At 34.8% G+C, this 12,980-nt stretch overlaps 1 protein-coding gene across 1 annotated transcript; it reads right to left on the bottom strand.

Moving 5' to 3' along the window:
* Positions 1-10,010: 10,010 nt before the first annotated feature.
* LOC118278184 (uncharacterized) lies at positions 10,011-12,980 on the bottom strand. The gene is made up of 2 exons (XM_035597288.2): positions 12,415-12,980; positions 10,011-11,151 (listed from the first exon to the last, which is right to left on the bottom strand). Exons 1-2 carry the CDS (start codon positions 12,978-12,980, stop codon positions 10,257-10,259), a joined length of 1,461 nt encoding a protein of 486 aa, XP_035453181.2. The 3' UTR covers positions 10,011-10,256.

Here is a 12,980-nt window from a genome sequence, read left to right as displayed (position 1 = left end):
GTTGGAATAGATATTAACACAATGTCGCTACAATATTATAATTCACTTTAGTAATTTACTCTTGCAATCATTTTTTTAATCGTTAGGTGGCTGGCTATTCTTCTGTCCTGCCACTTCCGTTAAGCAATGCATTGAACGTGTTCATGAAGTAGGCATCAAAATTGTGGCATTAATATTTGATGAATGTGCTGCTAACATATCAATGATCAAACATCTGGGTTGTTCTTTGCAAGACCATAATACTAAATTTAAGCATCCTTTTACGAAAGATTCTATAAGTGTTAGCGGTTATATTAGACCCATGCCATATGATAAAACTTATTAGAAATACTTTCCAAACTTCTCAAATATTTACCGACAATCACGGAACAATCTTAAGGTGGCAATATTTAATAGAATTAAACAATATACAGCAAAATTAAAAGTTCAATTTGGCGAATAAACTAAAAGACCGTCATATCAATTTTAACAATCAAAGAATGAAGGTAAAGTTGGCTACACAGCTCTTTAGCTTAAGCGTAACAGAAGCAGAAGATTCTGTAGAAAAGTTGTAAATTGCCGCATTCAATGAAAGTGAGGCTACCGAACATTTTCTTATATTAATTAATATGTAATATGTTCGATGTGTTTAATTCAAAAAGCCTATATTAACATGGATTTAAGAAAGCTTTAAATGAACGCAACGCAATTCAGGTTTACGACTAATTAAACATGGATTCTAATAAAGATTCTAAAATTGGACTATATCTACGGTTTAGGATGCATTGAAAGTCCTCGAAAATATGGATTTCTACGGTTTATAGGATGCATTGAAGCGCTAAAACATCTCTATCCAACTCTCATCCAGGAAAAAGTTTTAATATATTTGCCACTTTATAAGCTCAGCCAAGATCATTCAGAACTTTTATTGTAATATAATTAAGAAGTCATGGTGGATCAAATATTAATCCACCAGCAACGCAGTTTGTAGCAGCATATAAAGAACTCGTGGTTCATCTAGAATTGAAGGATTATGGATCTGGAAATGGTTGTCCATCCATCAATCCATTTTAAAATGTTCATCCGCAGTGGAGCGCATAAATGGAACATCTTGTTTTGATTGGAATCAGAACATTGGTCAGAAGATATTACAGAAGAGCAAGAAGTTGGAGAGCTTTTAGAAAACATAACAGAATATAGTAGTCAAGTAATAGCACACGTTGCAGGACATATTGCACGAATATTAATTAAAAATATTAATTGTGACATTTGTGTTGGAGCACTTATCACAAAGCATAGCAACCCTTGCCATAAGTTTATCATGGCCAATGTCAAAGTCAAACATATTTATTTCAAATAGACCAGGAAGGCACTTTTGAACGTCAAAGCAAAGATAAAGGAGGTCTCGTATATCCATCAAGTGACATAATTAAGATATACGAGTACAAAGTGGCTAAAATTGTCAATTGAATTATGGCTGGAAAGATTTTTAATAAAGAAGACAATTTCTTCTAATAATGGTGCAAATATTACGAAAGTTTATCGGAGAATAAATATTTGAACATATAAATTTTCATCAAATTGCAGAATTCCCTACTTCTAACGACGTAATTAATATTATTATTATATAATAATTAATATTAGAATAAATTAACATAATTTATTTTTTATTGACTGTTTTTTATATTTTGTATTAAGATAACTATGACAATGTTATATTTAATCAGTCAGACAAATTGCCAAACATCCCCTTAATACAAAAAATACTCAACCATAAGTATGGCGCGAGCGCACTATACATGCGTTTTAGATCGAGTAACTGTTTATTATGCATTATACTTATATTCGGGTTTATGCGACATGTTTTGTCAGTTATATCGTGTGATTTGTGCGTGATATCAAGTTATTTTCAATAGAAAATATGGAAGAATCCGCGAACCATCATGGAAATGTGTATTTTGCGAAATATCTCTCATGATAAAATAAATGTATTTTCAATAGAGACATTAAAAAAGTGCTAAACTATTTTAAAACAGAATAATCTATAACCTCAAATTCAAAGACGTAGTTTTACCAGATGATTTGTACGAAAGTGTTTACCATCGTGAATGTTACAAAATATGTTCTACTGCTTTGCCGAAGAAATATTTATCTCCAATCTCAGAAAAAGCAATAAAAAAACATCCACTATTGTTGAAAATAAATCTGCAACATCAACATCAGAATTATCTAGTATTGATACCACTAGTGTGTGTGCAAGCGGGATTTCGAAAGGGAATGGGGTGTACGGATCAAGTCTTTTCGTTAAGGGGCCCAGCAGGGCTGATGCCTGATCCGGAGCTGCGGACTACCTAGCGGGTTTACCGGGGCTCCGGCTCGAAAAGCAGGAGAAGGAACGGGGTGGTTTTTAGTCAGTAAGAGTCTGACACTCCCTCTCGCCTCGCCCAAGGCGGGAGAAGGCATTGGATGATTTTCCCCACTAAAAAAAAGTATTTTATATAATATATAAAATACTTTTACATATATACAAGATTATTTTTATCATATAGACCAAATGTACCTCTATACCAGATAATGTTGCTCCAAGGGGCGCAAGGAGTATGACGTGAGTGACGATCGCGCGCTGCGGGTACTCCCGATGCTGTTAGAGGGCGACGCCGCCGTGTGGTGGCGGGGCGCCCGCACTCCGTCACCACCTGGAATGACGTAGTGCTCCGACTTCGCTCCATGTACGGGACGCCGAAGCCGGCATACAAAATATTACGTGAAATGTTCAGCCAGGAACAAAAAGACGAACGTGCAGAAGTGTTTGTGAGTAAAATACCTAACTTTAACTACCTAACTCTAATTGTAAAATGACCATACGAAGTATCTTTGCCTATGCAATTATATATACTTTATGGTTTGTTACACCGTCGAGTACGTAAATGGTTACAGCGCAGTGCTTGTTGACATAGATAGTTTTGTAAAGAAGGTGAGGGTCATCGAAGACGAGATCTCCGAACTATCATCAAGTACCGAATAGCGACAACACGGCAAAATCCAACGTTTCCTGCTCGCAAGTTTTACGCGATCACCATAGCAATAAGATCGAGTCTACCACTACCACTGGGTACGACTTTACTACGGACTCGAAAGTCACTTGTAACTCTAACGTAAATTCGAAACGCGATAAGCGCGTTTGTTGCACGTTTTGTAAATGTTACGGTCCGCTCGTAGCTTCGTGTCGTCGTTCATTCCCCGTCGTGATGGACCATATATAGAGTTCAAGCGATTGTCAGTCCCACCACTTTCATTATTGGACGTACTAGCCTTCTGGACCTTCGTTGGTCCCATCCAATCTCCTATGCAGGAGAAACGTAGGAGAGGTAGACTGTGCAAAAGCTAACCCGATCGAGGAGACGTCCGCTCGGGTTAGAGGAGGAGACTGTAGCGGTGAGGTGTTATCACATGTTCTAGCAGGCCAGGCGTCGTTACACACACTGTCAGGGCTGCGTGAGACATTAAAAATGTAACGGTCAATGACAGAGCTGTCAAGAAATTTGTTTTCCTGTTAAAAAAGCACATGCTATGAATAGTGTAAAAGCGTTTTATAATTGGTGCTTATGGTGGTATTGGTGGATAGGTTAACATTTAATTTACATATATCAAGACCCCATCGTGCCTCGGAAAGCACGAATAACTAAATCATTGGCTCAATTGTAATTCGTAAATATTCGATCTTTATTATTTCCATTTATTTATTTACCACTAGCGACCCGCCCCAGCTTCGCATGGGTGCAATGGTGATATATTATACCTGTATTATACATAAAAACCTTCCTCATGAGTTACTCTATCTATTAAAAAAACCGCATCAAAATCCGTTGCGTAGTTTTAAAGATTTAAGCGTTCATAGGGACATACAACATGACAGAAAAAGCGACTTTGTTTTATACTATGTAGTGATACTTGTTGATTACATTTTTTAATATTTAATTTAAAAAAATAATTAAAAATATAAAATGCAGTAGCCCACCAGTAACAAGAGAGAGGCTCAAGAGAGAGGAATTTCCGGACAATACGCGCTGTGTCCAAAAGTACTGCCGTTAGCCTACTCGGGTGTTGGTCGAGGCTTTTGGCTATGAGGCCATTGGCAGATACGACTATCGGCACAATGATTGCTGAATCTACATCCCACATGTCGACAACCTCATGAGTTAAATCAAAATATTTACTGGCTTTATCATTTTCAGCTTTCACGAGATTCTCGTCATGTGGAATTGTTATATCAATTATTATCATTGTGCGACGGGTTGGTCGATCTATTATTTATTTATTTATTTGTTTAAGTTGATTATTTTTCGGATATTATTTTGACTGTGATTGCATTTGTCCGATTATGTTGTTTTTTGATGTGCCATATTTCACATTATTTTTGTTCTATGAAAGTACTTTTCTATGTTGTATTTTTTTTAGTTTTCGATATTGTGTATATTTTTATATATTTTTTTTGCATGATGTGGCCTCCTATATTTGAGGAAGCACATAGTTTTAATATTGATTGTATTGTTATTCGTGTTTTCAATGTGTATTCCTTGTTGGAGACCCTTAAATAAATAAATCTATCACCACAATGTCGATCTTATCCTTAGTTTATTTAACCGCTGCAATTTCTATTTTTTTCTAAATAACAAAGTTAGACGACGGTTTAATTTATTAATCATTAATCGATTAATATATTAATTATTATTATTTCATCGATTTTATTAATTTCGATGATTTTAAGAGGTGGATGATAAATAAAACTGTTTAGAATACGCAAAATAATATAATATATTGAGCTAAACTTTTACAAACACAACACCTTTGCCGAAAAAATCAAAACAGAGAGAAACAACCTAACAATAGCAATGATTAAATAAAGAAATGGACAACATTACAAAATAAAGGTTGCGTTCTCAATTACCAACACACATTTAATTATGTGTTTATACAGGTGTAATTCTTATAAAATCCATGAAAGACATGTAATAAGTAATATGTTCAATGGAAAATATAAGAGAATATTGATACCCACCCAAGAGACGCACCCAACGAAAATAAAATAAATTAATATTATTTCAGCAGCCACATCATGTGAATCGGAAACGGCTGCTCATGAGCTGCTTGCGAGTGTCGAGATACTGGCACATTCGCCAGATGTGAATGCACCAGAATTCTATGATTCTAATATTTCTCTGGTTCAGTAAGGGTGGGATGAACAGACAGGAAATTGTAACGGCTTTAAGGCTCAGATCTGGACATATGCCGCTTAACAGATACGGATTTTTGATGCGCAGATTCGAGTCGCCCAACTGTGCTGTGTGTGTGATAGAGGATGTGCATCATATCTTTTACGAGTGTAGACGAATGAAGTCTTAAAGAAGTAATATTTTGGTTTAGATAATTTTAATATTGGTTTTTTAATAGTATTTTGGCATCTCCATTATCACCCGAGGCTAGATCTCTGTTTCATTTGACCATTTATTTTTTAAGTTTAAGGGCAAGCTAAACATGGTTTAGCTGCTTTCTATGTACTATATATATTTTGTATCATATAATGGGGCTGTCATGTTCCGATTAGGAAAAAAGCCCTAATAAAAATTTAGATTTAAAAAAAATATTCTAATATTAGGTGAAAAGTGATAAATAAAAATCTTATAAAATATTCATATACTTAGTCTGGCCATTAATACTGTTACACTTAAAAATACAAAAATATTAGATTTGAATTTCGACTCTGTTATTTTTATACGATTGTTAATTGTGTTTTCTCATTTTGGCGCCAATACATTGTACAATATTTTGCGATATTAAAATGAAGTGGGGTGATAAAGAGAACAGAATCACTGTGATTGCATTTTTAAACTCTCCATGTAAACATTTTACCAAGTGTATTAGTAAAATATATTAGTAAAATGTTTGTGTACCGGGCTATTAATAGGTGCAATTCGACTTCCTCTGTTTGTAACAGAAAAAGATCTGGCCGTCCACGAAGTGTTCGTAGGAAAAAGGTGGTCAAAACAGTAAGGGAAAGAATTCGAAGAAATCCTGTCCGAAAGCAAAAGATTTTATCTCGGGAAATGAAAATAGCACCTAGAACCATGTCGCATATTTTAAAAGATGACTTAGGACTTGCAGCCTATAAGAGACGCACTGGTCATTTCTTAACTGATAATTTAAAGAAGAATAGGGTGGTAAAATCGAAACAACTACTGATGCGGTATGCAAAGGGAGGTCACAGAAAAATATTGTTTACGGATGAGATTTTTTTTTTACAATTGAGCAACATTTTAACAAACAAAATGACCGTGTTTATGCTCAAAGCTCTAAGGAAGCTTCTCAATTAATAGACAGAGTGCAACGGACATTATCCGACTTCAGTGAAGGTTTGGTGGGGTGTTAGCTATGAAGGAGTGACTGAGCCATATTTTTGTGAAAAAGGTATCAAAACATCGGCACAAGTGTATCAAGATACCATTCTTGAGAAGGTAGTTAAGCCTCTTAACATCACCATGTTCAATAACCAAGTATGGTCCTTCCAGCAAGGCTCGACGCCGGGTCATAAAGCTCGGTCCGGACTTCATCAGAGCTGAAGACTGGCCATCGTCTAGTCCAGATCTTAATCCACTGGATTATGATTTATGGTCAGTTTTAGAGAGTACAGCTTGCTCTAAACGTCATGGTAATTTGGAGTCCCTAAAACAATCTATACGATTGGCAGTGAAGAATTTTCCCATCAAATAAGCTTTTTATATTTTTTATTGTTGTATATTTATGTAAATATAAATTTATGGGTACTACGTCCGAATGGCCCAAATCGAATGGCCCATGGGCCATTCGGACGTAAACAGAAATCAGCTACGTCCGAATGGCCCACTAAAGTAAAAAAAAAAGGAAAACAAAGGAGTAGTTAAAATAAATGAAAAATTATTAGAAAGTACATTCGCAAACATTATATTAACATAAAAAAAATATTATTAATATTTTTAATATATTGATATATACAGTAGAGCCTCGATAATCCGTACTCAAGCTAATCCGAACGCCGCTGTAATCCGAACTGCCGCTGTCTTTATCTATAACTGAAAAGTGTGCCATACTGGATAGTTTGAAAGATGGAGTGTCTGAAACTTCTCTTTCCCTTAAGTATGGTGTTGGAAAATCGACAATTACTGATTTAAAGAAAAAAGAACAGAAGATACGGTCGTTTGTAGCTCAAACCGAGAAAGGCCCAGGTTTGAGAAAAACGCTTAAATTGCCAGAAAATCCCGTTCTCGAAGAAGCACTTTTCACTTATTAATAAGCAACTTGTGTAAAATGTGGTTTAAATGTGTATTTTACTAAACCTCAATAAATATATTTATATCAAAATATAACTAATTTTTTTTATATACCTACTGTATTATTTATTTCTATAGTACATATTATAATCCGAACGCTCCGTGAGTCCGAACAGGGGTAATTTTTTGGTAGTTCGGATTATCGAGGCTCTACTGTATTTATGTATATATTTTTTTTAATTATATTATTAATATTTACGACATAAAATATATAATTACTATATACTTAATTTAGTGCCTGTCGATGTTGAAAAAAACTTTTTTTTCTTTCAACCTTTTCAATATTTTTTTTTTATTTTAGTTATAATTGTTATTATATTATATAGTTATTTTAATATTTTGTTGTTTTACTCTTTAAAATAAGATTGATTATTACTACCAAAATACACCGACCGTACCCAAATATACATTGCACCCGAATGTACATTATGTAGTTCCTCATTTGTTTTCCTTTTTTTCTTCCTTTAGTGAGCCATTCGGACGTAGCTGATTTTTGTATACGTCTGAATGGCCCATGGGCCATTCGATTTGGGCCATTCGGACGTAGTACCCAAATTTATTACTAAAGTAAAATTTATTTCTAAGTAATAAATTTTATTTGCTATAAAATTTTTTTTTACTTTATTACAATATTTATGGCAAGACCAGGTATACTAATATTATAAAGCTGAAGTGTTTGTTTGTTAGTTTTAACGCGCTAATCTTAGGAACTACTGGTTTGAATTGAAAAAACGTTTTGTGTTGAATAAAACATTTACCGAGGAAGGTTTTAGGCTATATAACATCACGCTGCAACTATTAGGAGTGAAGAAATAATGGAAAATGTGGGAAAAAACGAGGGAAATTATTTATCCTGAGGGCTTCCGTTGCGTGCGCTGCGAAAACGTGTCAAGATACCAAAAATATATGTATGAAATAATTATTCCGCTTAAAGTGATCTAAAAAATGCCCGCGACAGCACATGTCTATCTTTTAAGATTAACTTACTAAGAACCGTTTTTATAGTAATCAAATTTGGTCGAAATTAATGCATCATTTGTAAGAGTTCTATCAACGTAATAATATAAATCTTTATCCAAATAAATGTGTTTTTGATTAAGAGTATTTAATTGTGAATAAAATTGTTTTTGACATCGCTTAATTTCAATGAACATCTTAGAAGATATTACAATTTTAAAATAACACCAATATAAAATTCACCTGCGCCGCATGTGTTAAACATGACCCTGCTAGGCAAATACTTTTTAAATACTATTTCATTTTGTTTTAAGGATAATATTTTGGTTCTAATAATTTAGCAATAAACACTTTTTAGGGTTCTGGAGCCAAATGGCAAAAAACGGAACCCTTATAGATGCGTCATGTCTGTCTGTCTGTCCATTTTTTTTTTTCATCTAACATATCCGTCATGGGTGTCTATGAACAAGATATCATTATTAGTTTTTAAGAAATAAAACATTTTCAAAAACCGCAAATGTAACTTTGTCGTTCATACAAACACTATACCTATATTAAACCAAGTTATCTTATAACTTTTAAATTATGTCATCTACTTGCTGCTACGGAACCCTTCGACGGCGAGTCCGACTCGGATTTTTTGTTTTGTTGTATATAATATTTGTACATAGGTGTTATTCACATTAAACATTCTTATTAGGGCCAACTCACACCGAAAGAGCGGCGAAGGGCAGCGAAGCGGAGCGCAGTTTCAGTGTCATGAGAATTTTAACTTAATTTTTATTATTATAAATACTATTATCGCATGAGAAACTCGAACGAGGCGCGCGGATGCCCGCGGAGCCGCAGGAATTCCGGCGAATTCCATAAACGGAGCCGTGCGCCTGCGCGAGCATTCTCGGGAATTCCCGAGAATGCTCGAGCAGTCACGAGCGGCCGCTGGCAATATCCCGCCCCTCGCCCCGACGCCCGCCGCGTGCGTCTGTTGTGCGCGGGCATTCGCTATTTCGCATTCATTCCTTGCAGTGCAACGAATACAGAAGTAATGGAAATGGATGAAGAAAAGCTTATTTATTTGGTGCAAAAGTACGACTGCCTGTACAATATAAAATCAAGGCATTACAGCGATAAACATATGAAAAATAACGCTTGGCAAAAAGTGGCCGCTGAAATGAATATGTCTGGTATATATTAGTTTAATTATTTTTATTTGGGTGGTAGGTATTTAAACGTACATCAAAAAAAGTAATTTTTGTATGCAAAAGTCATATATTATTTGTCTCGCAATAGAGGAAAAAAAAGTAATGTAGTATTGATGTACATTTTCGAATTATCTGCAATACTAGTTTTGCTAAACATTTAGTTTATTTGTTGTGAAGTAATTTATTTGATATATATTTATATATATATATATATAAGGTATTTTCCCAGGTTTGCGACACAAAACACAATTGAGTTTCTTTGTTGTTAAGAAACAACATTTAATGTTTATTATTGTGTCGTTTCTTAATTAAATCGATATTCATTTTATACACAATGACAGTTACTTTTTTCATGACGTCCATAATAAACTTAAACTCCTCTCCACCAAAGAGTAAACTTAAACGTAGGTAATAACTAAAAACACTTAAAAACTCTAATTAATGAAAAATATAGTTTTCATTACATATACATATTTGAGAATAAATTGATGTGAGATTATTTTCATTTGATGTGCAATTAATAATATCCCATTTATTTGATTCACTGCTGAGCTGGGAGCAAAAGAAAAACGTATATAAATAGGTATGTATTTTTATTTGAAAATTAAAATAAATCATTTTTTTATATTTTAATTAAAATTAAAAATAACTTTAAATTGTTGCGATGTCGTCAGCAAATTGTAGAACTCGTTAGTTTACCTACATACGGCACAGTCTTTTGTAAAACTTGACACCATTTTGATGTTAAATCTATTTAACTACGGGAAATCATTTCGTTTTGCCAAGAAACTGCACCACAAGAATTAAAATAAGTCTTAAATTTATCTCTTATACACATAGCATTTTCTTGGGAAACTGAACCCTCTTGAATATTTTGTAATATACTATTTATTGGCACTGTTTCATTTATGTTTTCAAATATTTCATCATTTCTTAGGTAATTATGTAAACAAGTGCACGCTAATATCAAAATGTCTAGGTATTTGGGTTGCATTCTAATTCTCTTTTGAAAAACCTCAAACTTTTGTGTTAGTATTCCGAAACTGCTCTCTACAATACGTCTTGCACGGCTCAGGCGATAATTAAATATTTTCTTCTCGACGTCTGTCGACACTTGGTTTCCAGGAAAAGGTCTCATTATGTGTTTGTGTAACGGAAAAGCCTCATCTCCAACAAAAACATGTGGCAATGCTTCTGTCGTACCTGGCAAACATTTATTAGGTGGTATATCCAGTGTATTATTATTCAATGATTGTCCTAATCTGGAGCTGCTTAAAATGCCACTATCACTATTGCGACCATATGCTCCAATGTCGACTACAACGAATCGATAATTTGCATCGGCAATGGCTAGCAAAACTACACTGAAAAAATTTTTATAGTTATAAAATTGACTGCCGCTGTTCCAAGGTGCTCTTATATTAACATGTTTGCCATCTATGGCTCCTATACAGTTAGGAAAATTCCATTGAGTTTCAAATTCTTTTGCTATTTTGGTCCATAACTCAGCTGTTGGTTTGGGCATAACACGCGGCCGTAAATACTTCCATATCGCGGAGCAAGTTTCGTGAACAATTTGAAGTACAGTACTATATCCCATATGATACTCGTGAGCTAGCGCTTTGAAACTGATAGCAGTAGTTAGAAATCTGAAACAAAATTTAATTATTATCACCAGTATAAGTTACACATATCGACAAATCAAGAGTAACAGCCCCGGTAGTTTGTCTACTTTTATCCGTGTGTGTATATTATTATGTTACCATCATAAAAATTAAAAACCATAAAACATAACAAGATTGTTATATTAATAAGTATATTACTACTATTTTCAGTGGATGATTGCCAAAAGTCTTGGAAGAAATTACGAGATAGTTATAGAAAGGGCATTTCATTAAGAGAGAGTAGAAGTGGGTCAGCTAGAAAAGTAGAACGCCCATTAAAATTTGAAAAAGAATTAGAATTCATAAAACCCTTCATGAAAAGCAGGAAACAAATTTCAAATTTAACGAGTTCGCCAGAAGATACAGATATTACCACAGATGGCGAATATCAGTCTATGTCCCCAAGACCGCAGTCGCAGCTTCTACCCTCACCACGGCCACATTCGCAGTTATCATCGTCACCACGGCCACAGTCGCAGCTATCAAACCGGACCTCTTTATCCAACGAACAGCCTCTCAAAATGTCAAATTTATTGTTCAAACAATATATTGAAGAAAAGAAAATGGAAGATGACCCAACTATTAGCTTTTTCTTAACCATGGGCCGAACTGTGAAAACAATGCCTAAAAATATTCAAGCCAAATTAAAAGGAGAAATTTTTCGCCTCATAAATGAAACGGAAATAAGACTTGCCGATGACACCGGTGGTAACATGACACGAGATACAGCTGAATTCGACTTATCTGCCACAGGAAATAATACAACCATATCACCTTCTTCAGAGTATCCACTGGAAACAATCAGTATCAGTCCTAGATCTGTGGCAGAAAATTACAATGAAACAAACATTCCAACCACATCCTTTTCATACACACCATCAATAATACCGGCTGCAGAAAACAAAACTATTACATCTTTTTCATACAAACCATCCAAAATACCGTCGACTTCAACAAGTTATCAAGAAACGAACACAGAAAATATCTACGAGACAAACTCCTCACTAAGCTCATTCGACCCACCTCCGTCGCCTTATATACCACACGCTGTGTCGAAATCACAACAAAGATCCTCTGAAGAGGATTATGAAACCAATTTTATCAATACGACATTTGACTAATAAAGAACTGTTGCCTAAATTTTCTTTCAAACAATGTTTTTTTTGGAGTGTTGTTGATTGGAGTTAATGTTGAACAATATATAACAATACAATTGAATATAAATATACTTTTTACTTATTTACTCACCTGAGGCAGACCGATAGTCTTTCTTCAGCGGGAATAGCCAATCTATAATTGGTATTTTGTTTTTGAATATGTGGCCTGAGAATTTCCAACAAACTTTCAAATTTGTTATAGTTCATTTTATAATAGTCATAATAAATGCTAGGATACAGATGTAAATTTGTGCAAAATGTACGAAATTGGCCAAACAAATGTCTTTTCTTCCACACGTCGTGTACCCAAAAGTTTCTTTTTCTTTTAAATCTTTCCCTCCTTATGTCTTCGGCCTCTTCCTCTTCTTTTATATGTGCAATAATAATTAAATCCAAAATACTCATTTTCACTGCATAAACACAAGTTTCCTCGAGTTTTATTGAAAGTGAACTGCGCATAGAACGACCCGTGAATTCATCGCGTGCGGGCTCGAGATGGCGCGCGGTGTCCCGCGACTTCTCGCGCATTCCAGCGACTTCTCGAGCAGTCACGGGAATCCTCGCGCCTTCTCTACCGAGCGGGTCGCTGCGCTCCGCTGCCCTTCGCCGCTCTTTCGGTGTGAGTTGGCCCTTAGGGTTAGATTTCAGTTTAAGCAT

The sequence above is a fragment of the Spodoptera frugiperda genome, chromosome 25 (assembly GCF_023101765.2).
Source record: "Spodoptera frugiperda isolate SF20-4 chromosome 25, AGI-APGP_CSIRO_Sfru_2.0, whole genome shotgun sequence".
Lineage (NCBI taxonomy): Eukaryota > Metazoa > Arthropoda > Insecta > Lepidoptera > Noctuidae > Spodoptera > Spodoptera frugiperda.
This window is presented reverse-complemented; position numbering and strand designations above follow the sequence as displayed.